General features: G+C 36.8%; 1 protein-coding gene across 1 annotated transcript in view; it reads right to left on the bottom strand.

Moving 5' to 3' along the window:
• Positions 1 to 23,936: 23,936 nt before the first annotated feature.
• rab5b (RAB5B, member RAS oncogene family) overlaps positions 23,937 to 26,234 on the bottom strand; it is a 103,903-nt gene continuing 101,605 nt past the window's right edge. The window contains exon 6 of the mRNA XM_028807517.2: positions 23,937 to 25,002. Within this exon, the coding sequence (XP_028663350.1) occupies positions 24,890 to 25,002 (113 nt within the window). The 3' untranslated portion in view covers positions 23,937 to 24,889. The remainder of the gene's footprint in view (positions 25,003 to 26,234) is intronic.

The following is a 26,234-nucleotide window of genomic DNA, read 5'->3' as shown; positions in this document are numbered from 1 at the left end:
GTCTGTAGGGGAAATGGCTCTGCATATACGGTATGACCCTAAAAATGCCACACATACACTTAAGTTTGGTGGAAGCATCATGGTGTGGGGATGATGTTTCTGTTTTCATGGAGCTTGTAGATTCTAAATTATTGAAGGTAAGATGAATAGAGCCATGTATGGGAAATTGTTTGCTATTCATCAGGATGATGAAGATGAGATGCAGGTGGCCGTTCTAGTAGAACTTTAATTCTAAACATACTGCAAAGGAGACTCGGTTCCAGAGAAGAAAATAAAGGTGTTTGGAATGGCCTAGTCAATCGTCAGACCTAAAATAAATACAATTATGAAAAGAACTGATGATCAAGATCCACCTACCCTAACCCTGGAATCCTCAAGGTTTAAAAGACTCTCTGTCTAGAAGAACAAAGAGCATTAACAACTGTAAACATTGCTGGACAAACTTTTTGTGCACCTAAAAAACCAAAGGCATGATGTTACTTCCTTCCTTTATAACACATTGCCAGTACTAGATCTGCAATGAGAGTACCGCAAGTCCAAACCTTGTTATAGTAAAGCAAGATGCACAAGTTAGAGGGACTACGTAAAAGCCACATGTTTGTTTCTGCTAAAAATGGGAGTTGACTGATCATAAATAAATTTTATTTTAGGAAAAGAGGACCAAAATACGTGAAACCTCAAGGACAAACTGCAATACCACTCACAACAACAAGGCGAAGAAGAGCTTCTGAACAAAGAAAAAAGAAGCATGCTGAACATCGTACCACGTGTGTCGGAGAAATTCAACCCAGAAGGCTTGGAACAAAGCATTGCCTACTCTCAGAGTCAACAGAACCAAACTTGTTAAGTACTGTACACCTTATTTCATTCTGAGAACTACTAATAGTAACTGGCAGAATAAAGCTAATAGATTCTGGTTATTGAAAAATAGAAGTGTTTACAGTGTACTCCATAATGTAAGGGACAAAGACACATTTTTCATTTATTAGCTCCTTTGCTCCACAGCTTAACATTACAAATTAAACAATTCAGACGTGATTAAAGTGACCATTACAAACTTTAATTTAAAGGTATTTGTATACATTTCAGCCACACCTTGTAGAGATCACAATACTTTTTCTACATGCCCCCCTGCCAGTTTTAGGGCACCATTATGTTTGGATCAAAGCAATGGCTGGTATATTAAAGTAGTCATATTTAGTATTCTGTAGCATATCCCTTGCATGCAATGATTGCTTGAAATCTGTGATTCATAGATCCCTGGTCATGTTCTGCCAAGCCTCTAATGCTGCCATCTTCAGCTCCTGCTTGTTTCAGGGGCTTGTCCCCTTACAGTTTCTCTTCAGCATATGGAAGGCAAGCTCAACTGGATTTAAATCAGGTGACTGGCATGGCCATTCAAGAATTTTCCCTTTTTTAGCTTTGAAAAACTCCTGTGTTGCCTTAGCAATGTGTTTGGGATGATTGTCTGGTTGAAGGACAAAGTGCCATCCAATGAGTTTGGAGGCATTTACTGGAACTTGAGCAGATAAGATGTTTCTACCAGTGTAGAAACCCGATAACTAGCAAAATAGCTTATCAATCTTAACCAAATTAACTGAAAAATCAGAATTCATAAGTCATGTGCCTTTTTCTATAGGAGAGACAAAGTTCAACTAATCTAGTATAAATCTACTGTATATTTTTTGTTGTTATTGTCCTTATTGTTATACACTTGCATTTGTGCATCTTCCATTCCCCTTATAGTATAAATAAATTGTATTACTTTGTTTATTGCAGCAAGCATATTTGGGTTATTTGTTGAAAATTGTCTATCACCACGTCCAAAGTACAGCAGAAAAAGTGAAAGTATTTCATGTGGACTTTCACTGATTTCATTGTGGTAGACAGTAGTACTTTTGAAACTTTCAATAGTAGACTTGATATTTTTTTTAGAAGAATTAAGTGGATAGGACTGTTGAGCTCTGTTGGGCTGATTGGCATGTTCTCGTCTAGATTGTTCTAATGTTCAATAATTGTACAGATCTCTTCATAGTTCAGGCATCCTGGCTGGAATATGAAATGGAGATCTCTCGGCTGAACCTACAATCCTAATCTGTTACAGGAGATGATTTGGCTGTGGGGTTATGACTATTGTTTCAGCTGCAACTACAAAATAGAAACAGTGCTGGGCAGGTAGTGATGGTGGTGCAATGGAGAGAGATTACACTTGCAACCCCAAATTGCAATAAATTACTCTGGTGGCTTCATGCGAAGAGGTATGGGACCAATACAAAAATTGTGACAGAAATGCTAGATGAAAGAAAAACATTACTGTCGTGGGCAGGAATTGAATGTGAATTCCCCACTTGAAAGGCAAGCGTATTAGCCATCATACCATCACATTATAGAATTTCATGTCACTCCCTCCAAGCCACCCCTGCTGGTCCTGGTGGGCAAGGCCAACAAACCCACCTTATGGTGAGAAAGACTTGTGTGCCAAATTTCAGGTCTGTGCATAAAGAACAGACAAAAAAGTGAGCTTTAAAGATGTGGAGATTTATAATTAAACTGAGCTTTCCATGGATGTTTTCCCACATACAGTGGTGTGAAAAACTATTTGCCCCCTTCCTGATTTCTTATTCTTTTGCATGTTTGTCACACAAAATGTTTCTGATCATCAAACACATTTAACCATTAGTCAAATATAACACAAGTAAACACAAAATGCAGTTTGTAAATGGTGGTTTTTATTATTTAGGGAGAAAAAAAAATCCAAACCTACATGGCCCTGTGTGAAAAAGTAATTGCCCCCTGAACCTAATAACTGGTTGGGCCACCCTTAGCAGCAATAACTGCAATCAAGCGTTTGCAATAACTTGCAATGAGTCTTTTACAGCGCTCTGGAGGAATTTTGGCCCACTCATCTTTGCAAAATTGTTGTAATTCAGCTTTATTTGAGGGTTTTCTAGCATGAACCGCCTTTTTAAGGTCATGCCATAGCATCTCAATTGGATTCAGGTCAGGACTTTGACTAGGCCACTCCAAAGTCTTCATTTTGTTTTTCTTCAGCCATTCAGAGGTGGATTTGCTGGTGTGTTTTGGGTCATTGTCCTGTTGCAGCACCCAAGATCGCTTCAGCTTGAGTTGACGAACAGATGGCCGGACATTCTCCTTCAGGATTTTTTGGTAGACAGTAGAATTCATGGTTCCATCTATCACAGCAAGCCTTCCAGGTCCTGAAGCAGCAAAACAACCCCAGACCATCACACTACCACCACCATATTTTACTGTTGGTATGATGTTCTTTTTCTGAAATGCTGTGTTCCTTTTACGCCAGATGTAACGGGACATTTGCCTTCCAAAAAGTTCAACTTTTGACTCATCAGTCCACAAGGTATTTTCCCAAAAGTCTTGGCAATCATTGAGATGTTTCTTAGCAAAATTGAGACGAGCCCTAATGTTCTTTTTGCTTAACAGTGGTTTGCGTCTTGGAAATCTGCCATGCAGGCCGTTTTTGCCCAGTCTCTTTCTTATGGTGGAGTCGTGAACACTGACCTTAATTGAGGCAAGTGAGGCCTGCAGTTCTTTAGACGTTGTCCTGGGGTCTTTTGTGACCTCTCGGATGAGTTGTCTCTGCGCTCTTGGGGTAATTTTGGTCGGCCAGCCACTCCTGGGAAGGTTCACCACTGTTCCATGTTTTTGCCATTTGTGGATAATGGCTCTCACTGTGGTTCGCTGGAGTCCCAAAGCTTTAGAAATGGCTTTATAACCTTTACCAGACTGATAGATCTCAATTACTTCTGTTCTCATTTGTTCCTGAATTTCTTTGGATATTGGCATGATGTCTAGCTTTTGAGGTGCTTTTGGTCTACTTCTCTGTGTCAGGCAGCTCCTATTTAAGTGATTTCTTGATTGAAACAGGTGTGGCAGTAATCAGGCCTGGGGGTGGCTACGGAAATTAAACTCAGGTGTGATACACCACAGTTAGGTTATTTTTTTAACAAGGGGGCAATTACTTTTTCACACAGGGCCATGTAGGTTTGGATTTTTTTTCTCCCTAAATAATAAACACCATCATTTAAAAACTGCATTTTGTGTTTACTTGTGTTATATTTGACTAATGTTTAAATGTGTTTGATGATCAGAAACATTTTGTGACACAAACATGCAAAAGAATAAGAAATCAGGAAGGGGGCAAATAGTTTTTCACACCACTGTAGATACATCTGGCAGATTATATTATCAAAGTGGTGCTGCCTAGTTATCAAAAGAAAACTGATAGGCACACACAGCAGGAGTGGTAATGCCAGTCTAATGGAAGTTGCAGTTGGGAGAAAATGTTTGAAAACCCTTTGGCATGTTCAGCATTGGCTTATAAAATTGTGATCACAGACCAAAGCTGTACACTGTTGATTATTTATTGAATGTATCCCTGACACATTTCCGTAGCTCATTAGACAGCAGCACACGGTAACTAAATAGAAGGCTACTGCAGGCTTACAGGGTGCAGGAATGGCAAAAAGGGAAGAGTAAGGATTCTCTAATATTGAATAACAAAGATTGACAGTTATTAGCTAAATAAAGTAATAGGGCATTATATATGATACATGCAGATAGATGTACTGTATGTGGCACTATATTAAATAAGCAGATAGAAAGGCAGTATATTACAGATAGAGAAGAAAGACTCTACAGTGTGTGAGTGCATTTATGTATATTTGTGTAGGTAGACAGAAAAGGCACTATATGAAATAGGTGAATAGATGGAGTACTTTACTGAACCCCAAAATATTACAAAATCACAACTGGCAGCATCATGTCAGTTGTTGCAGTCTCTATATTTGCTTTTAATGCTTAGTAAACAAAAGGAAAAACTGCCACAAACTGCTTCCTCTGGTGTCTTTCTGTTTGTTATGAAATAGTTGATATAAAATCCTGACTAATGCAGGTCCCCAATTTTTAATCTTTATATTTTTCCTCTTGTGCTCCTGTGTAGGTCTGCTGGCAAGATGTTCTCATCACCTTTGTATCTTTACACCTTCTTGTTAGTCAAAGTGTTTGGGTCCATATTAGTTCAAAATTACTTCTGCCTTTCCAAGATTGCCAGTGGTGTGCCAGGCGTAGATCTTGTGCATCACTCATCCAAACGATTCAAGTAAGCCTTTTTTATCTTCCAAACGAATACATGCATTTTATCCTGTTACCATATACCAGCTTTTCATATTTTGTGTTTGTCATTTCGGCCCATTCTTTCAGTCCCATCAAGCCCTTTGTTTATTTTGTGGATTCACTGCAGATATTTGCCAGCTTGGCAAGCTTTCTGAGGTTTTATTTCTTTCTTCTTCCCAAGTCAAGTATGCAGCCACCCATGCTTTGCCCGTTCAATGTGCTTTTTCTGCCTCATACCCAGTGGGCTTAATGTGCTTTAATAACCCGGTTATTCACAGAACTGCCATGTAAACCATTATTCTAGTCCGAGAAACTGGGTTATCAGATGTTGGCCATGTAAACCCTCAACCAGGTAACAGTTAAGGATTTTGTAGTCTGCACATGTCCTGAGGCAATTGCTTGGGCAATCACATTATTCCTTCCCTTGATTAAAATAATTTGACTATTTCAGAAATCGTACCGTTTATGTTGATGACCTGAATGTACATTGCTAAGCTCCACAGCACAATCTCTGGAGACAAAGGCACCATGTTTGTTTTCGTATTTACGATGGCCGATGATGATGTTACACTCTTATTTGCACGGTTTAATGACGGTGGAGCATTTGGAGAACATCACAGGTGGACTTGCACATGTAAATGCTAGTTTTTAAGAATACAGGGTTTTGCCTTAACCGAGTGACTCCCCTTGTCCTGGTCCTGTTTGTGTATGTAAAGACACTGAATGTCCTGCTATCACACAAGTCTTATGTTTGCAGTTTCTAGCAGTAGATACGGCAAAATCCTTTTTTTTTTTTTTTTTTTTGCTTGGACTTGAGTCTCAGATTTTCTGCTTCACTTCTTTGATTTTAAGTCAGAGCTGTTCTCAATGACGGGAGTTTCGAAAGAAGGTCCGTTCCTGCAGATGCCTGGAACCCAGTTTTTTATGTTAAGTTGGAATTTGTACCAAAAAATTAACAAATTGCACAATTCTTTATTACTATTTTACTGACGGTAAAAGAACATTACTATATTACTGTATTTTAAATAACAAAACCCAAATGATTTAAACTGTAGTGTTGTATGGTATGTTGACCTTGTGCTTAAACATCCTACAGCTCTTGATGATGATACAGGACCTCATGGAGTTGGAAGAGGCAGAAAGATGGCATGGAAAGCCACCATTACCTGACAACGGTGAGATGTGTGTTGTCTTTGCTGAGTAATCTCTCTGGAGTGTCACTTCCCAGCAGCTATATTCCCCAAAATGTCATGAATGAGACGTGAACTTGGGATGCTGGGACTTAAAAGCAGTGGCTTCTACTGCTTAATTAAACTGCTGGCTGCTGATTGAACTTCTTACTTGTCACAGAGCTTAGTATGTGGCTGTGCACCACTGGTTATATATAGTGATGCAAGCAAAGAAAAGTACAAAATGATTGAAAATGGAGAGATAGTACACACTGTACTACAATATGCCACAGCATTAGTGACGCTGCTACACATTTATCTGCATCAAAAGTAGTTTGCTTTTGTTTTAAAGTATAAAGCTAATGTCGCTAGATGAAAATGAATTGCAATTCATCTGAAATGTACAATTTAGGGGTTTTATGTTCTTGTGGAATTTCCATAGCCCAAGACCCAACTGTACTCAACTGAGGGTAGATGCCCTTTCATATTACAACTATGATTGTGTTTTGCCCTAATTCAGGCTGGAATTTGCATACTAAGAAACTCAGAATTGGAGAGACATCTGTCAACTCATCTGCTAAGAATCGGAGACAGTCCTTGCGTTGAAGGTCTGATTATTCCTAAAGGCACACTTAGACGCAGCAGAAGAAATGCATGCCTAAAACGTGAGATACAAGATTTGTTTTTCGGCTGCCATGCTGCATCCATCCATCCATCCATTTTCCAACCCACTGAATCCAAACACAGGGTCATGGGGGTCTGCAGGAACCAATCCCAGCCAACACAGGGTGCAAGGCAGGAACCAATCCTCGGTAGGACGCCAACCCACCACAGGACATACACACCCACACACCAAGCACACACTAGGGACAATTTAGAATCGCCAGTGCACCTAACCTGCATATCTTTGGACTGTGGGAGGAAACCAGAGCACCCAGAGGAAACACACGCAGACACGGGGAGAACATGCAAATTCCACACAGGGAGGACTCTGGAAGCGAACCCGGGTCTCCACCACTGCGCCACCGTGCTGCACCCCATGCTGCATGTATTTTATAAAACAAAATATTCACAAGAGTTAAATCCCCTGACCTGTCATAATTTCCCTTGTGGGCTCACAAATTATAGACTATAACATAGACAATAATCCAACAATAAAAACAATAACAAAATAATAATCCTTAAACTGGGAGAACATAGTGGACACAGATATCGTAAAATAAACTAAAAATGACCAACATGATAACAGGACTGTGGCTCTAGGCTTAGAATGCACTGCTAAAGGCCTATTTAATTTAATGTATAACATCTCTCAAATGGAATTACAGTAAACCTGGTGTCATAACTCCACAAATTATTGCCCTTCCATTGTTCATCACCACTGCTTGGATGGTGACAATGCACTTTTTGCATACAGTGATGAGGATCAGTAAGCAGGATTCATGGGTAAATGTTAAAAGGTAATCATAATATGACTTTGAAATTTTGTGGTTTTTATTAGGATAGTCAGTTTATTTCAGAGTTTTCTATCTGTTTCTTTGTGGTGTATTGGATTACATTATAAGAATATGCTTCCTGGTTCCTCCCTGTGTGGATAGTGCTTTGAGTACTGAGAAAAGCGCTATATAAATGTAATAAATTATTATTATTATATGACTGTACTGTCACCATCACTGTCGGCTACCTTCTAGGCCAGTGGGTTAAATAAACAGCCATCATTCAATGAAATTCTGTTTATTCAGCTGTTAAAAGGCATTTTGTACTTTTACTAATGAGACAGATTCAGTGTTTTAAGGAAATTTAAAGTGCAAAACAAAAGATGAAGAAAGCTTGTCAATAGAGGCCAGTTGCTACAGGTTTTCTGAAATGCCACACCTAAAGAGCATATTTTTCCAAGTGATTCTTGCAGTCAGATTTCAAATCAAACCTTTATTGTCATTATACATACAATGAAATTTGAGAGATGTTACTTCAGATCAATGCAAATTCAAACATACAGCCATAACAACAGCAGTAAATACATACAAATTTAGTTATAGTGTATTATCATTTACATTCATTTTCAGAATTTAGAATAGTGAATGACACTGGATATAAGAATTTAACTCACATATAGCCCTTGGGGGGAAACAAACTGTTTATGAATCTATTAGAGTTTTGATTGATCTATAACGCCTGCCAGAAGACAGCAAATTAAATAAGTTTTTACAACATTACAACAGTCAAGACAATAGCAGGCCATTCAGCCCAACAAAGCTCGCCAGTCCTATCCGTTTAATTCTTCCAAAATAACATCAAGTCTAGTTTTGAAAGTCCCTAAAGTTCTACCATCAACCACATTCCTTGGTAGCTTTTTCTTTGTGTAAAGAAAAACTTCCTAATGTTTGTGTGAAATTTACCCTTAACAAGTTTCCAACTGTGTCTCCATGTTCTTGATGAACTCATTTTAAAATAACAGTCTCGCTCCACTGTACTAATTCCCTTCATAATTTTAAACACTTCAATCATGTCTTGTCATAATCTTGTTTTGCTTACACTGTAAAGGTTCAGCGCTTTTCATCTTTCTTCACAATTCATTCCCTGTAGTCCTGGAATCAGCCTAGTTGCTCTTCGCTGGACCTTTTCTAGCACTGCTATGTCCTTCTTGTAGCCTGGAGACCAAAACTGCACACAGTACTCCAGATCAGGCCTCACCAGTGCCTTATAAAGGTTAAGTAATGACCAGGATGTGAGAAATCGTTCAAGATATAAGTAGCCCTCTTAAGACATTGAGAACTGAAAATGTCCTCTAATGAGGTCAGTGGACAGCCACTAATATATGCCACATTCATAATTCTCTATCTGCTACTGAGCAGCTGAGATACCACACCAAGATACAGCATGCCAGCACACACTTAATGCCGTAACTGAATGTCTTGCTCAACATTCTGAAACTGCTATTGTGCATGAACCCCCCTCCACATCTTGTTCCCAACTGTAATGGCTCAGGTTTCTATATACAGATCTGGTGATGATGATTCCACTCAAGGCATCTTTGAACATGAGCAAACTGATGAATTCAATCAAACAATCTGAAGCCAGCATATTGCTGGTGTTCATGGTTGTCGATTAGGCTTATTCTGTCTGATTTATTAATTTTACTAGGGGGCTTTGCCCCCTGCTCGCTTCGCTCGCCAACCCCCGTGTTTGGTTTTCCGGATACACACTTTTAAGATTTTTTTTCTTTGAATTGTTGCTATTTCATTAGTTTCACTTTTATTTCAGAACTTCTGTAAAAAACAATATTTGTAATCTTGTGAGTCCCAATATGCTGAATCTTTTTAATGAGGTCAGGATATTATATCTGTTTGGAATTTCAGCACAGACAAAACGATCTACATCATTAGCAGTTAATAATTTTTTTTTTTACAAAGTAAAAAAGTAAGTAGAGTTCTGCATTGGACTCCTGTCTGTAAAGTCGTGCTATTTTCCTCTCACAGTTCCAAAAGTACATGGGATTACCGAAGTCATACCCCAGCTTTTGTCTAGGTTTTTGTACAAGGGCTAGACAGAACGTTTTTGACTCCAGGGGTAATTTTAGCTTTTTAAATAAGCAGACAGATAAATATATATACACTAACAAAGTAACCAATAAATGCATGTGCGGTAAACTCCGTTTTTGAAATTCTCAAGATTCTTTATTTGTCACATGCATAGTTATACAGGACAACACGCAGTGAAATGCATCCTGATCCGCTTATCAAAAACTGTGCAGAGTTAGAAGAATATCAGTTAGATTAACAAAAAGTCATAGATTGAAAAGTAACAGTATAGTAGAACATAATAAATAAGTACAGTAATCCCTCCTCCATCGCGGGGGTTGCGTTCCAGACCCCCCCGCGAAAGGTGAAAATCCGCGAAGTAGAAACTATATGTTTATATGGTTATTTTTATATTGACAGAGATGACAGTTCCGTCTCACAATTAAAAGAATGCAAACATATCTTCCTCTTCAAAGGAGTGCGCGTCAGGAGCAGATAATGTCAGAGAGAGAGAAAAGCAAACAAATCAATAGGGCTGTTTGGCTTTTAAGTATGCGAAGCACTGCGGCACAAAGCTGTTGAAGGCGGCAGCTCACACCCCCTCCGTCAGGAGCAGAGAAAGAGAGAGAGAGAGACAGATAAAAACAATCAAAAATCAATACGTGCCCTTCGTGCTTTTACATATGCGAAGCACCGTGCAGCATGTCCCTTCACGAAGCAGCTGCACAGAAGGGAGCAAAGTGAAGATAATCTTTCAGCATTTTTAGACGAGCGTCCGTATCATCTAGGTGTGCGAACAGCCCCCCTGCTCAATCCCCCTACGTCAGGATCAGAGAGTGTCAGCGCGAGAGAGAGAGAGAGAAAAGTAAGTTGGGTAGCTTCTCTGCCAATAGCGTCCCTTGTATGAAATCAACTGGGCAAACCAACTGAGGAAGCATGTACCAGAAATTAAAAGACCCATTGTCCGCAGAAATCCGCAAACCAGCAAAAAATCCGCGATATATATTTAAATATGCTTACATATAAAATCCGCGATAGAGTGAAGCCGCGAAAGGCGAAGCGCGATATAGCGAGGGATTACTGTACAATTATGTGAATAAAGTAGAATTAAGTGTTAAGGTGCAATAGTGTAGTAATTATTGTGCAAAACCAAAGTTAGACTGGTGCATAGTTAAATGAGGCAGTTTGTTTGCGCTACTGCGATCTTTACTTTCTTTTTTTATATTTTCTAATTTTCCTACTTTCATATCCTTTAACTTTCTCCACATGTATATAGCGCCGTTTTTTTTTTTTTTTTTGAGCCTTTCTAATTTCACTGGTTTCATAGTCTCTAACCTGCTCTGCATGTGTTTAGCGCCAACGTTTGTAAACGTCTTTATGAAGTTCTACTTTGTGTTTTACTCATTGTCTTTTAATTCTGAGCCGGATTGGACGTGATTTTTTTTCAATACCACTTGTTCCGGACTGATAATTACTTTCCTTATTTTCTGAATTTGCACCTCGATTATTCTTTTTTGCTCTTTTTTTCTGTCCAACGCATTTGAGTCTCTTTTCTCCGCGCTGCTTTCTTCTTTGCTTAGATGTCGACATTTAATTTATAACGTACCTTATACGCCTTATATGCGCTGAGAGCCCTGGATCTGTATGTACTCAAATCCTTCACAAGACTGAATGTTTTGCTGCCTATTGTCCTATTTGATAGATTGTAAGTAGGGCGTGTCTTTGGTCTCGCGGGTCTTTAAAATGTCTTATGAGAAGATCACATATCGTAGAATTGCTTTTTGCTTTCCAGGACAGGATTTCTTTTTATAATAGATAGATAGACAAATGTATTATACAGTAGGTATTGATACACAATCACACCAGATTTGATTCACTTGCAAAGTTAATTTGAAGTTTAAAAAAAAAAAATCAGGATATGCGCCAAAAATCAAAAGTGAGTCATTTTTAACTGCAGTCTTAAAGTAGGCTTAGTGGGATGTTGCAACACAGAGACTCTTAAAACAGCCGGTATGGTTTTTTAATTCATTTTTACTGTCACAACTTTTACTGTTCTAGGACTGGAGTGGCATTTGCCCCTTTGTCCCCCCTCCATAAATGGCACCTGTACATATGGAAGTTCTTAGGGCCCCCCTATACTTTGCATACCCCCTATTTGTGCCCCTGACAGTAACCATAATTTTCTTTGCATTTTCACTTAATAATTTTCATAGTTTTCCAAAGTCATTCATGGACATTACAAAAATTAAAAAAAAAACAGTGGAGACTTTGATCATACAGTACAGCACACTGTTGATAGTCACTTGCTGTATGTAGGTCTGCAATAGCCCACTTTTTTTCCCCCAGCATTGCAGTTAATGGTTGATCCTCTGTTTGCTGTTGCTGTCAGCTTCTCTCTTTCTTAGGCCATCCAGGATACAAGGGTACAAATGCAGTCAAATTCATTTTCAAACATGACACATGGTAACTTATTGTAATTTTATCAATGTTCATATGGCAAAGAAACATGTTGGTGACACAGAAATATGACAAAAATATATGTCTGAGTGACTTTCCCAGTTCCTCTTGGGCTGACTGTGTTGTCCTTTCAACTACCATTCCTGTGGATTGTTGTTTACTTACAGATGTTATTAAGATTAATTCTCAAGGACACAGACTGAAATGTAAAATCAGCTTTAATTAGGAAATTTAAAAAGTGTAGATTGACTTATACATTTTGTTACAATAAATACATACTAAACATGTTTGAAGTTGCAGAACATGTGATCAAACTAAAATAATGAGCAGGTTTGCAAGAAAACACCAAGGATTAAATCAGATTAACCAAGAGATTCAAATATACAAACTTGACAGTCTGAGCTTTCTTCTATTTACATCAAAAGTACAAGGCAGCCACCATGAAACATCTCTAAAATACAGCACAGTTCACATACATGGACACAGTAGGCTTTCCAGGAAGACATTCTCACTGTCCTCTATCAACACTATCTGAAAGCTTTAATGAAATACGGTGTTGTTCATGTGCCATTCTATCATTGCAGAAAGAGCTCTGTAACTGGATGTGACACTGTACACAACTAAAGGAGACACAATTTGTATGTCAGAGAGATGAAACAATTTTTATTGTTGGTGGAGCACACTTAGATTTTATATAACACAGTAAAGTCGACACTTTTCCATTATCTTACTGCTTTACCCCGCTTTGTGCTGAATGTTGTTCCAGGCAGACCCATCCCTCATCAACACGACTGAACTATCTTTATGCTTAGGAATTGTATTTTTATCATGAGTATACAGTTAAATATTAAAGATGAACTCATTATCGAAAGCAAACACAGGCTAAATTTTCTTTTCTTGATCTATCTGCACATTTCTACGACAATATAAGAACAAAAACAAAAAACAAAAAAAATCCCTTTGACCACAATGCTGGTTAAGGATTCAACCCTTACTGTAAGACCTCACTCAGAGCAGCTGCATTATAATGTTTTCTTTGAATTACTATTAAAATAAGAGAATGGAGACCTCAAATCATTTTAATTAGGGTTAACTCAACACAGGCAGATTTGAACCTAAGCGTCAAACATTTTTGTAAGAAACAAGAAAAACCTTTCAGGGCGGTCTATTAAAGATTGTTGCTTTAATACTGCAGATCTGATAAACGTTCCAACATTTACACAAAATTTGCACATAACAAAATCCCATTTGTGTCTCTGAGCTCTCATTGAAAATTAATTCTGAACTCAAAGGTAGAATTCACTGTACTAATTCCCTTCCTAATCTGAATCACTTCAGATCACCCTCTTAACCTCCATTTGTTTAAACTGAAAAAGTTCAGCTCCTTCAGCCTCTCCTCACAGCTCAGAGCACTCAGTCCTGAAATCAGTTTGTCTCCTCTGGACTTTTCTAATGCTGCTATGTCTTCTTTATAGCCTGGAGACCAAAACTGAACACAGTACTCCAGATGAGGCCTCACCTGTACATTATACAACTTAAATATTCACTTGTACTTCACACTTCGTGCTATATAACATAACATCCTGTTAACTTTCTTGAACACTTCTGTACATTGCCTAGATGTTGATATTGACATGTCCATCATGATTCCTAAGTTCTTCTAATAAGGTGTACTTCAAAGTTTCAAATCTCTCATTATGCTTTCACCTCTACTTTTACTTTCCATCCAATTTTATTCCCCAGAAAACCTGTATTCTGTCCAAGTCCCTCCATAGCAGGTTTTCTTAAACTATGGGTCGCAACCTAAAATGGGTCGAGTGATGCTGCTGCTGGGTTGTCAGTTACTGTTGCATTTAAAGGTGATGGGTCACAGGTGGTTTTCCAAAGTGGGTTGTGGTGGGTTGGTTAAGCAATAGACGTTGCTCTGAAAATCGGCCTCGATTACCGAAGCATATTCAACAACAATTCTTTAAGGAGGAGGGTTGGTTAAGCAATAGACGTTGCTCTGAAAATCGGCCTCGATTACCGAAGCATATTCAACAACAATTCTTTAAGGAGGACACGCTTCCAACCCAATCATCTAGGCATTCAACAAGGAATGGGTCTTAAAGACACCAGAAAAAATTTCAAAATTGGGTCATGAAAAAAAAAAAATAGAAACTGATTCTACATTATCCGCCATTCCATCTAGTTTGGTATCATCTACAAGCTTTTAACTCATTTATTTATAATCTTATATATATATATATATATATATATATATATATATATATATATATATATATATATATATATATATATATATATACACACACACATACACTCACACACACACATGTATGTTATATATTGTTCAGAATGACACATCAGTTAATTAAGAGTAAGAAAAATAGTAAAAAAAAAAAAAAAAGTGTTGGAAAATGAAACTGTGATGAATCTTCCTTTTGACAAGTCAAGAATCAATTTAAGTTCATTTTCTAGGTGTTCTGTTTTATTGTTTTAATGGTGACATCATCTCAATGCCTTTTTGGGCTGTTACAATCTTATTTGTGGTTGCCATGGCACCTATCAGTCATGTAAGGTGAAGATCATGTATCACACCATGTTATTATATCCCACCTATAAAAGATGGTGGCTCCTACCAGCAGCAGCACACATCTGAGCCCTGGGTTAATTCCGAAAACAACCGTCAAACGTTAGCAATAGTTAGAAGAAAGAGATAGAAGTTAGCATTCAGACATTTTACAAAGAATATTTTGACTATGACTTTTGTTTAGCATTTTGGCTTTGACGTTCAGTTTTGGATTACACTTTTGGTGCCCTGATCTGCCTGCTCCTTTTGTTTTTCTTCTTCCTGTTTACTGTCAGTAAATATAATATTCCATTCTTTTTCACATGCCTTATCCTTGTGGTCACAGCAAATATAATAAATAATAAATATAAGTTACCATGGATGGCCATGCAACGTGTAGTTTTACTCCACTCTTTCATGCTCTCACGAGCTCTTGTCCTTTTAATTATAAATACGCCAATGATTATCAATATTGTGTAGAGCAACTGACAGAGATGAGTTTTTACAAAATTAAGCATTTCATCTGAAACACAGCTCTGTTTTAGTCAATAAACAAAAAATGTTTCACCAATCTCAAATCACACCCCATCATCTATTAAGTGATACTACATGTTAGAAATGCAATTTATGCCCAACTAGATATCACAACATTTACTAGGGGCAAGCAATCCCCCTTACAAAACAGAATGGGAATGGTGTACACTATTGAAGGGGTATTTCTGTCAGTTGCCATTTAAACTTACAGATTTCAGTCTAAGTTTGTTTTACTTTACGTCATTGCAATATGGTCAATCACAAAGAAGAATGAGTATCACAAACCTTATGACAGCTGAAAATTTTTCATTGTGTTAGTGAGGTAAAAAATGTTACTTTATTATTACTTTAGACATGTCCTCCCAATTCTCTCTAGTTCAAATGTTATGATGCCTGCTAAACATTTTGTTAGAAAAAACAGAATAAGAACAATAAATAACACAGCTGCAACTGACTGTTTATAAAATTAAAAGTGTTAAAATTCATACTAAATACTATGAATATATAATTTTAATTTGATATGTTTCATATGTGTCCTCATGACCCTGAGCTACATTAAGCAGGTGTGACAACAGACAGATGAACACATGAATTTTAAATGTGTTGGTTTCACTTTACATTTCAACTCCCCTGGCGCCTTCAGCGCCCAACCCCCAGTTGCGGCCAGTCTGCAACTCACGTTGTGAAGAAGGGGCCTAAATGCACCCCAAGGAAATGTGGTCGATCCTCCGAAACCCCCACTTAAACAGTGATATAATGGGAAACAAATACAGTTTTTTTTTTTTTTTTTTTTTCTCCTCTTTGCTCAATCAGCTGCTGGCTTGATGATCTGCATCTCGCGTGGCACTTTGAACATTTAAAAGCCTGTACAGCAGCTGTCCTACTCTTTGGCTTTTATTTCCTGCCCCGGGCATGGTTAAATCTCTTGGCAGTCTTGGTTAAGTCTCATTTTGTGGAACATGAGTTCTTTATATTTTTTAGTTTCTAATTTAAAAACGAAATAAGAACGTGAAAATCTAACAACATCACATTAAAGTTCGATAAATTCTGAAAAGAATGATACCAAACATATATATGTAGGTTTTAAAATAAGCCCAATGTAAAGTGAGACAAAAAACGTGACATAAAATCACTGCACAAAATCGTTGCACTTTTAGGCTTAGGATTTTATTTATTTATATATATATATATATATATATATATATATATATATATATATATATATATATATATATATATATATAGTAGATGAACAGGAGTGCACAACCTTTAGAAAGACTACAGAATCCTCAAAGTTAGGATTTGATTAAAAGTATTATAAACAAACATAATGTTATCAAACTGATTATCATTTTACACAGTGCTTGTATGACCTGGTAAGGCAGACCTGAATCTTGTTAAAGAATTAATACATTTTAAGTGATTATTTATTGATTATTTGAGTGCTCAGGTGATGGGTATGAATCCTAGCTCGGCCATTGCCTGTGTAGCTGGTTCCTGCCTCAGGGGCTCATCACACCTCTGGGATTAACTGGCATTGAACATTAATGGCTGTCCAACTCTCCATCAATGTGCACAGTTCTAAATTAACTAGCAGTGAGGAGAATATCAATAGTATTTCCAGATTTTATCAGTTTATGTCACAGTGCACACTGCTAGATGATCGATGCTAAGAGATCTTTATATTAATATCTCAGGAAAATCATGGAATTTGAGTATTCATAACATTCTTCGTCAATCAGTGATACCATCCATCCATCCATTTTCCAACCCGCTGAATCCGAACACAGGGTCACGGGGGTCTGCTGGAGCCAATCCCAGCTAACACAGGGCACAAGGCAGGAACCAATCCCGGGCAGGGTGCCAACCCACCGCAGGACACACACAAACACACCCACACACCAAGTACACACTAGGGCCAATTTAGAATCGCCAATCCACCTAACCTGCATGTCTTTGGACTGTGGGAGGAAACCGGAGCACCCGGAGGAAACCCACGCAGACACGGGGAGAACGTGCAAACTCCACGCAGGGAGGACCCGGGAAGCGAACCCAGGTCCCCAGGTCTCCCACTGCGCCACCGAGCCGCCCAATCAGTGATACATACCCTGTAATTCATTTTAAAATGATACACATCTTGGACACATCTTTTCAGATTAAAATTATGTAAAATATAACATGGATTGAACCTTAATTGTGAACTCTGGCCTCATTAGGACATATGTTTTCGGAATATCCTTACTGAAAACCATTTTTAGGGAAGATATTTGCTTATCTATTAGATAGTGTTGAGTTTACAATAATTTCTAAACCTTTTATAGCAGTTTTTGGAGTAACATCAGACAGGTTTAGACATTCTACTAAAAAACTCACTGTGAATAAATACATTTTTAGCGTGTCAAGTAATGCACTTTTTCATAATCCAATGGGAAAGTGATATACTACTTAAAACTGGAAAATAATAAGCATTTTCCTTGCACAGAACTATGCACACGTCTTTTAAATTTGGAAAGAGTTTATTACTATACTTCAGTAATTAGCCTGCCTGTGTTTCTGTTTAGTGCGTGTTGATGTAACCAAAATGAGGAAGTATTATATAACAGACTTTTCCCTATTAACTAGCTGGCTGCATTGGGTCCGGGTGGGGATTTAAGTGTTGTTTAAGATTAATGAATCTTAACCTAGTAAATCACAGAAAAGATTGATTATATTGATTTTTTAATCATTTATTTATACAGAAATTTACACTTGATAAATATATTTTATTTATTTCCATTAAGATATAATTATTAAAAAATGAAAATATATGATTGGATGTTTTATGTATTGTCTTTCTTTTTATCCAGCTGTTTTTTTATGAGGAGCCACATAGTGGTCCTTGCCATATATGGCTCTGATACCAACTGTGCAAAAATGCACATGTGGAGAAAAATTTGCAGGTCAACATGTTATTTTTTTTGTTTTCTCAAAAACTGACATCAGATCAGATTTGGTGGTGTATGCTGATGTGATAACATTGCAGCCTTGAAATTTGCAAACATTAACCATTATATTTAGAATGTTTTGTAAATAAGGGTCATATGTACTGTTTTATTATCATATTTAATTAAAGCAATAAAACATAAGATGATAAAAACAAAATAACAATACACATAAGGTTAAGCATGAAAACAGTTTTTGTAAATAGTGTCTATTAAAGTAAGAAACAGCAGAATCAGGTCTCCTAGTTAACTAAACAAACATTGTAATGTAAAATTACTATAACATTGAAGAAAACAACAAAGCAACCAACATGCCATGGCAAGTAACAATTAAAATTTAATCTCTGATTGCTCACACCATAGTAGAGGACCCCAGTCATGCGGCACGAGCAAACCTGCATGTATTATTTCATTATTACCTATTTAATGATTCTGCCTTCAACTGTTTATATATCTGGTGTATCTGCAAATAAATGCCTACAAGAAGTAATACTTTTTCTACAGTATACTGTAAACGTCAAGGAACATCAGGACAACATCAATAATTCCTGCCTCAAATGCAAACAGAATTTAAATTGTACTTTGATATGTGAAGAAATCCAGATAGGTATTTTTGGATTAACACCATTAAGTCAGAAAAAGAGACACAACATGCCTAATCGAAGAGCAGAATCCACTTTAAAGCCAAAATTAACCTTTAAGGAAGAAATTCACTAAAACAAAAACGTTTAGCTGTGTTATGATCGACACACAGTTTTACCATTAGTAATATAACCTTGAACCTGTGATTGTTTTGATGTGTCAAATTGTTATAATTATGTAATAATAATAATAATAATAATTCATTACATTTATATAGCGCTTTTCTCAGTACTGCATATCAGCTCCAATGTCTGTTTTTAAACAAGTGTTTGTAAGGTCATGCAAAATATGAAACAGATCCAAGTAAGATCAACAAATAAGCAAATAAATTACTATTAAATAATATGTAGATATCCATAATACAGAAATTAATAAACAGTGACAATGATATCAGAGATATGAGCCATTTGATCATACTTTTGTGTTATATTTTGTGTTGTATTTTGTTTTATTATATGTTTCCTTTTTCGACATTTTTACGGCATGTCAGTTTGTTTTATTGCCTCCTGAGGAGACTGGAGGTTGGAGTAAGAGCATGGTTACACGACACAATCCACATGTGACATTTCGGTGGTCATTTTCTCCTATATAAAAGGAGGCCTGCAATTTAAAAAAAAAAAAGTTGCTCACATTTTGAAGCACCTATTTCTGCACATGCACTTCTCTTTCTTATTTTTCAGCAGATATTGATTTTTGTTTTGCCACTTTTTTTTAATTTTACATTTTTTATCGCTCTTTGGAAGCTAGTAAAGTTTAGGCAGGCACTCACTGTGACCATATACAGGTATCAGAAATGTTTGCATTAAACTGAAGACTGAATTTTAAAAGTTTAAAATGTAATATTATTTCATTACATATTGTGTGTATAGAAAAGAATCCCCTCCTTCAAAATATTCACATTTGATTGCTTTGCAGCATGAAATGAAAACATACACAAAAATATTTCTCTAGCTGTATTTACTCAACGCAATTTATAACAGCCAAGTGAAAGCTATAATAGCAACAGTTAGAAAAAAAAGAAAAAATAACAATCACTGAGATTGATAGAAGGATTATGCCCTCCTAAAAAATACCTGTAAACTCAATCGGTGTAAATAATCACCTTCTCCCTTAATAATAATAATAATTCATTACATTTATATAGCACTTTTCTCAGCACTCAAAGCGCTATCCACACAGGGAGGAACCGAGAAGCGAACCCACAATCTTCCACAGTCTCCTTACTGCAAAGCAGCAGCACTACCACTGTGCCACCTGTGATGACCTGTGTGTGCACAGCAAGCTTACTGGCTTCCACCTGTGATCATTTGTAATCATTCAGATAAGTTCAGCTATTCCTTGTGCATTCCGGTACTTGGTAGCATAACTAAAAGAAAACAATCAACTATGGGTGGCAAGGCACTGTCAAATGCAAGGAAGAAACTTAATTTTTGGTAAAGAGTGGTCATGTATGGAAGGGTTGCAAGAAAAAAGCCACTCCTCGAGAATGACCATGTTAAGTCTTGATTGAGCCTTGCCAAAATACACCTTTAAGATTCTGAGGCCAAATGAAAAAAGGTGTTATGGTCAGATGAGACCAAAATAGAACTATTTGGGCTCAAAGCCAAACAGTATATCAGGTGGAATATCAATACAGCTTACCATCTGAAGAACACCATACCTACAGTAAAGCATGCAGATGGTTGCATCCTGTTGTGGGGGTGGTTCTTTGGAGCAGGGACTAGGGCACTTCTCACGATAGAAGGAAAACTGGATGGCTCAAAATGCCTTCAAATTCTTGAGGAAAACCTGCTACCCTCTGCCAGAATGTTGTTAATGGAAAGAAGGTTCACCTTCTGACATGACAATGACCTGAAGCACACAGCAAAGTTTTCCACACAGTGGCTGAGGGAGAAAAATGTGACTGTCTTTGCATGGCCTAGTCAGAGCCCAGACTTCAACCGTATTGAAAATCTATGGAATGACTTGAAAACTGTAGTCAACCAATGGTCACCATCCAATTTGACTGAGTTTCAACAGTTCTGTAAAGAAGAGTGGTCAAATATTGTACAGTCTAGATGTGCAAAGTTGTTAAGAGAATTATCCAAACAGATTAATGGCTAGAATCAAAGCAAAAGGTGGTTCCACAAAGTACTGACACAGTGAGGGGTGTGACCTTTTAACCATCTCAGTGATTCTGATTTTTTTTTTTTTGTTTTTATTTTTCTGAACTGTTGGCTATCGTATCTTTCACTGTGCTGTTATAAGTTGCATTGAGTAAATATAGCTGGAAAAATATTATTATTTGTGTGTGTCTTCATTTCAGAGTGCAAAGCAACAAACTGTGAATACTTTGAAGGGATGTGATTCTTTTCTATACACACACACACACACACACATATACATATACATATACATATATATATATATATATATATATATATATATATATATATATATATATATATATATATATATACATACTAGAGGGCTCAGCCCCCTGCTCGCTTTGCTTGCCCACCCCTGGGTTTGGTTTACTGGATATACAATTTAAATAGATTGTTATTTTCATGGGAATTGTTACATATGCATTATTTTCACTTTTAGTTTAAAACTTTTCTAAAAACAATACTGCACTTGTCCTTTATTTCCGGCCCCGGGCATGGTTACATCTCTTTCTCCCAGGATGTACTGTATAATGCTGCTCGCGTTGTGAAGGGGGGGGGTGTCTGAACGCACGCTAAGGAGAAGCGAATGCAGAATTATGGTTTCAGAAACAAGTCTCCATAAAAAAGGATTCTCATATGGTTGTTAACCTTATTTGCATTGTTGAAGTAATGTTACAGGTAAGGGATCTCTGTATTCTTTAATTTTAAATCATATCAGAAAAACAATCCTCAAGCTAGACCAAATTATTAGCTGATAAAGCCGGGACCAGTGCTCAGCACTACACACTTTCATTATAGGGGAAGTTTTATATTTTTTAAAGTGAAGTTATTTCTTTACAAGCATGCTATATATGCAGTTGCCATTTGAAATTGTGTTCTAAAGTTCATTGTTTTCCTTAAATTAAAAAAATATATATCTTGCTCACACTGGCACTTTATACTTGTAGTCTATGGGGCAAAAAAGCTTTAAAACTTAAACAATTAAGTCATATTTTCAAGCCAAGACAGTTGTTGGGTATTGATCTGCATCTTGTGATTACACACACTTTGTAAAACAGTTTATAAATGTCATTTTTGGACAAAAATAAAAATACCAATAATGCAAGATTCATCCATTTTAAAAAAAGACCAGCCATGCATGATAGCTCAGCCTTACTGTCAGGCAACCTTTCACTCACCCGCAGGATGACTTCTTTCCATACTAAATCACAACCAACGTTTTGTGTCACATAGTTGGTTTTTGGTTTTTGATTTACTTCCGTATTTACATGAGAATTGTCACAAGTTAATAGAAAACATTCTTGCCATGAGAAAAATAGTACCAGGAATATGTGATAAAATGATTATTTCCACATTACTTTTGCTGTCACAAACATGCATCGTAAACACAGAAGGCACAGACCAATACTTGACAACTGTCTTGGCTTAACTAACAGATGTATTTGGTAAGTTTTTAAGCTTTTCCTCCATGCTCCATACCCTCCCACTGTAAAGCACTACAGCGGACAAGACATTTTTTTAAATTTACAGAAAGTGCTTATCTTTAGAACACAATTTTGCATGGTAAATGCATATATACCATGTTTGTGAAGAAATAACTTTGACTTAAACAACACTGAACTTATCCTTTAAACCATCTCTCTACATCAGCTCGTCGCACACCAAAGACCAGTCAATCAACAACCAATGAATGTGCATATAACTTCCAACAGGTTACCTTTCTGATAATGGTGTAGCTAAATTCAACTACTGTCTCTTCCAGTTTTGTTTTGTTTAATTTACTCCTTTATAATAATTTACTTCTTTCTCATTCATGCAATTTTTAGCCTGCACTTCCAAAACGAGGAGCTTCACAAAACAAAATACCTTTAAGTACGACTTTTAACTTTATTCTTTATTATACTACTGTGGGGGAGAGGTATAAACATACATATATGTGCATGCTCATACACAGCAATACAGTAAACTCCACAATGTTAATCAGTAACATAACCTAACTGGCAGATGTCAACTGTATAACTGGGTTTAAAAAAAAAAACTTTCATATTCTGCTAAAACTAAACTGCAATACAAAATTTTTTAAAAGAGAAATAATCTGACTAAATTCAAAAAATATTCAAAGATACAGTAAACATAATAAATTACTCAAAACTGCCGCAGTTGACGGATATGGTCATCAAAAATAAAATTTCTGTTGGGTCTAAAATCAATGGAAGGTCTCTTAGTATATAAGGCCAGTTTATAAAGCCTCTTGCTTTCCCAGATTCCCTTGAAGATTATTATTTATAATTTAAAAATACAATTCTACTAAATAAATGAAAACAGGATAACATTCATTACACCTGCCTACCTATTTTCAAATAAATAAAACAGCCTCTCATTCAAGCATGTTCGGCTTTACCATCGGGTGTTTAGACAACTGTGTGCTCACCTGCTTTATTCATCTAGATTTTAAACACTGATTTAATGCAGTCATCAAGGCATTTCGCATACCAAGATAACTAGAAGTATTGTCTGCATCACACTAACCTTGTTTTGCCTGTCTGTACACTAAAGGTTGGGATCCTGGATTAACTAAGTCTGAGCCTGTTTGTACAAAAACTTTGATAGAAAATTTTCAAATCACTTTTCTTAAAATCCAGTGTACCATTTGATACTTGATGTGCACACTGCTTCTTCTACTCTGAATAAATATTCATTCTACAACCACACTACAGAAATAAATAATTGCTCTTCCAGTAGAATATATCTACAAAGCAAGGTCAAGAAGAGAAAAATACTTTTTCAACACAAAAAATTAGCTGTGCAAACATTTTATTGTGAATCATTACTATTATCTGTCGATCATACTATATGTAGCAGTATGGGGAGAAACATATATAACAGTCCAGTTAACAACTTCTAGTCTGAATTAAAAAAGGCAAAACATAGTCTATAATTTATAAGCCTTAATATTAATTTAGGTGAACTGAAAGAGACAGAAATAGCAGCTTCAAATAATTACAATTTTGATGGAGTATGACAGTATCTTTTTGTAAAATAAAAGATGCAGAAATGTTCATGATGTTACTAAGGCTAAAATATCTGTGCTTTTAAAGTAGTTTGTCAAAATCATTTTCTAAATAATACTTTCAAAATCAGAATAGCCGGTTAATGAATAACTCAGACAAAGTGTAAATTATAATTTACCTTGAAGAGCACTATCTAACACAAATAATGAATAGAGCACAGTGAAGCAAAAAAAAAAAAAAACACTGAGTTACTGCATATGGTAATTATAACCTGTCACATCATTTTGACTGGTAAGATCATTTGATCCAAAAAATGATAACTAATGCAATGCTGAATTCAATCCAGATATAGACTTTGCTATAAATCTACAATAGTCTAAACCATGCAGAAATAATATTTAATGAAAAACACTGCTATCAAATGACTGTCAATTTCTTATGTCTTAAGCTTATTCAGGTTCAAGTCTTGATAATCGAATGAATATGCCCATCTTGGGTTGTACAGAAATGCTATTTCATTTATTGGGAAATTCATGATCCATATTAAAAAAAGTAACCTATATTAGTTGCATTGATACAAAACCAATATACTCCAATGGTATCTTTTTTCAGCAACATGTATTTTACTAGTTATTACTTTGTTTTGTTCTGAAACTAAAGATATTAAAAGAAAAGAAAGTAAGCTATATGCCTTGAGGTTGATATTAATTGCCACAGCAGCTTCTGTTGGACTGCGATTCTGCATCTTGAAGGTTGACTCCTCTGTGTCTGGCTGCATGTGCTGGGTTCTGGGTGTCTGTTTTTGGCATTTTCTTGGCTGGTCGAAGAAAACAAAAATATTTAGTTACACACTCGCATCACATCAACCATAATTTATTATAAATGAAACAAGGAACAAGAAATATTATATCTCAGTAAACTGTAGACGTGTAATGAACAAAACTAAACCACTGATATTAGTTAAGTCAAGTGGCTTTATTGTCATACTATCCATACACCATTACTGCAGCATACAGTGAATTATCTATCTATCTATCTACAGTGGTGCATAATTATGCTATCTGAGGATGGGGGGCAACACAAAGTGCAGACCTCAGGACAGAGGTAGAAGCTGCTACAGGACCTGTGGAAAAAAGAGCCCATGGAAATGGAGGGGTGGTCCTTCACAGTGCTATAGGCTTTGTGGATACAATCCTTTATAAAGATACCTTAATGTAATGGAGGGCAGAGAGGAGGTAATCTTTACTGCTGTGCGCTCCATGCATTGCAGGTTCAAATGGACTGATTTAACATAATTTTACAACAAAATACATTAACATAATATAACCAGAATAAACAGTAAACGGTGGAAAATGAGCAATGCTAATTGTTTATGATGAAACACCTCATGTCCATCATATTAATGAGTTTTGTAATTTCAGGATTGTATTATTCAATTTCATGCATTTTGTACTTTTTAGGGTTATTCCATGAGCAGATTTTTTAAATCTATTTTTTAAGTTACTACCACAACTTGGAATTATACATTTTAACATTAAATGGGGACAGAACCCAGCCACAGGGGATGCACAAACCGGTGTGTTTCTTTGTGGCGGTCCCAAGCCCGGATAAATGGGGAGGGTCCCGTCAGGAAGGGCATCCGGTGTAAAATTTTGCCAAATCAATATGCAGACAACAATACAAATTTCCATACTGGATCGGTCGAGCCCCGGGTTAATAACAACCGCCACCAGTACTGTTAGCCAACAGGGTGCTGGCGGAAATTGGGCTACTGTTGGCCGAAGAAGAAGAAGGAGAAGAAGAGGGGGGAGATGTGTCCAGAGGCAGGAGGAGAGGAGGAAAGGAAAGAGAGTGGAACTGAGGGTAGGAACTTTGACTGTTGGCAGTATGACTGGTAAGGGGAGAGAGTTAGCAGATATGATGGAGAGAAGGAAGGTTGATATATTGTGCGTGCAAAAGACTAAATGGAAGGGGAGTAAGGCCAGGTGGATCGGAGGTGGATTCAAATTGTTCTATCACGGTGTGGATGGGAGTAGAAATGGGGTAGGA

The sequence above is a fragment of the Erpetoichthys calabaricus genome, chromosome 8 (assembly GCF_900747795.2).
Source record: "Erpetoichthys calabaricus chromosome 8, fErpCal1.3, whole genome shotgun sequence".
Classification (NCBI taxonomy): domain Eukaryota; kingdom Metazoa; phylum Chordata; class Cladistia; order Polypteriformes; family Polypteridae; genus Erpetoichthys; species Erpetoichthys calabaricus.
This window is presented reverse-complemented; position numbering and strand designations above follow the sequence as displayed.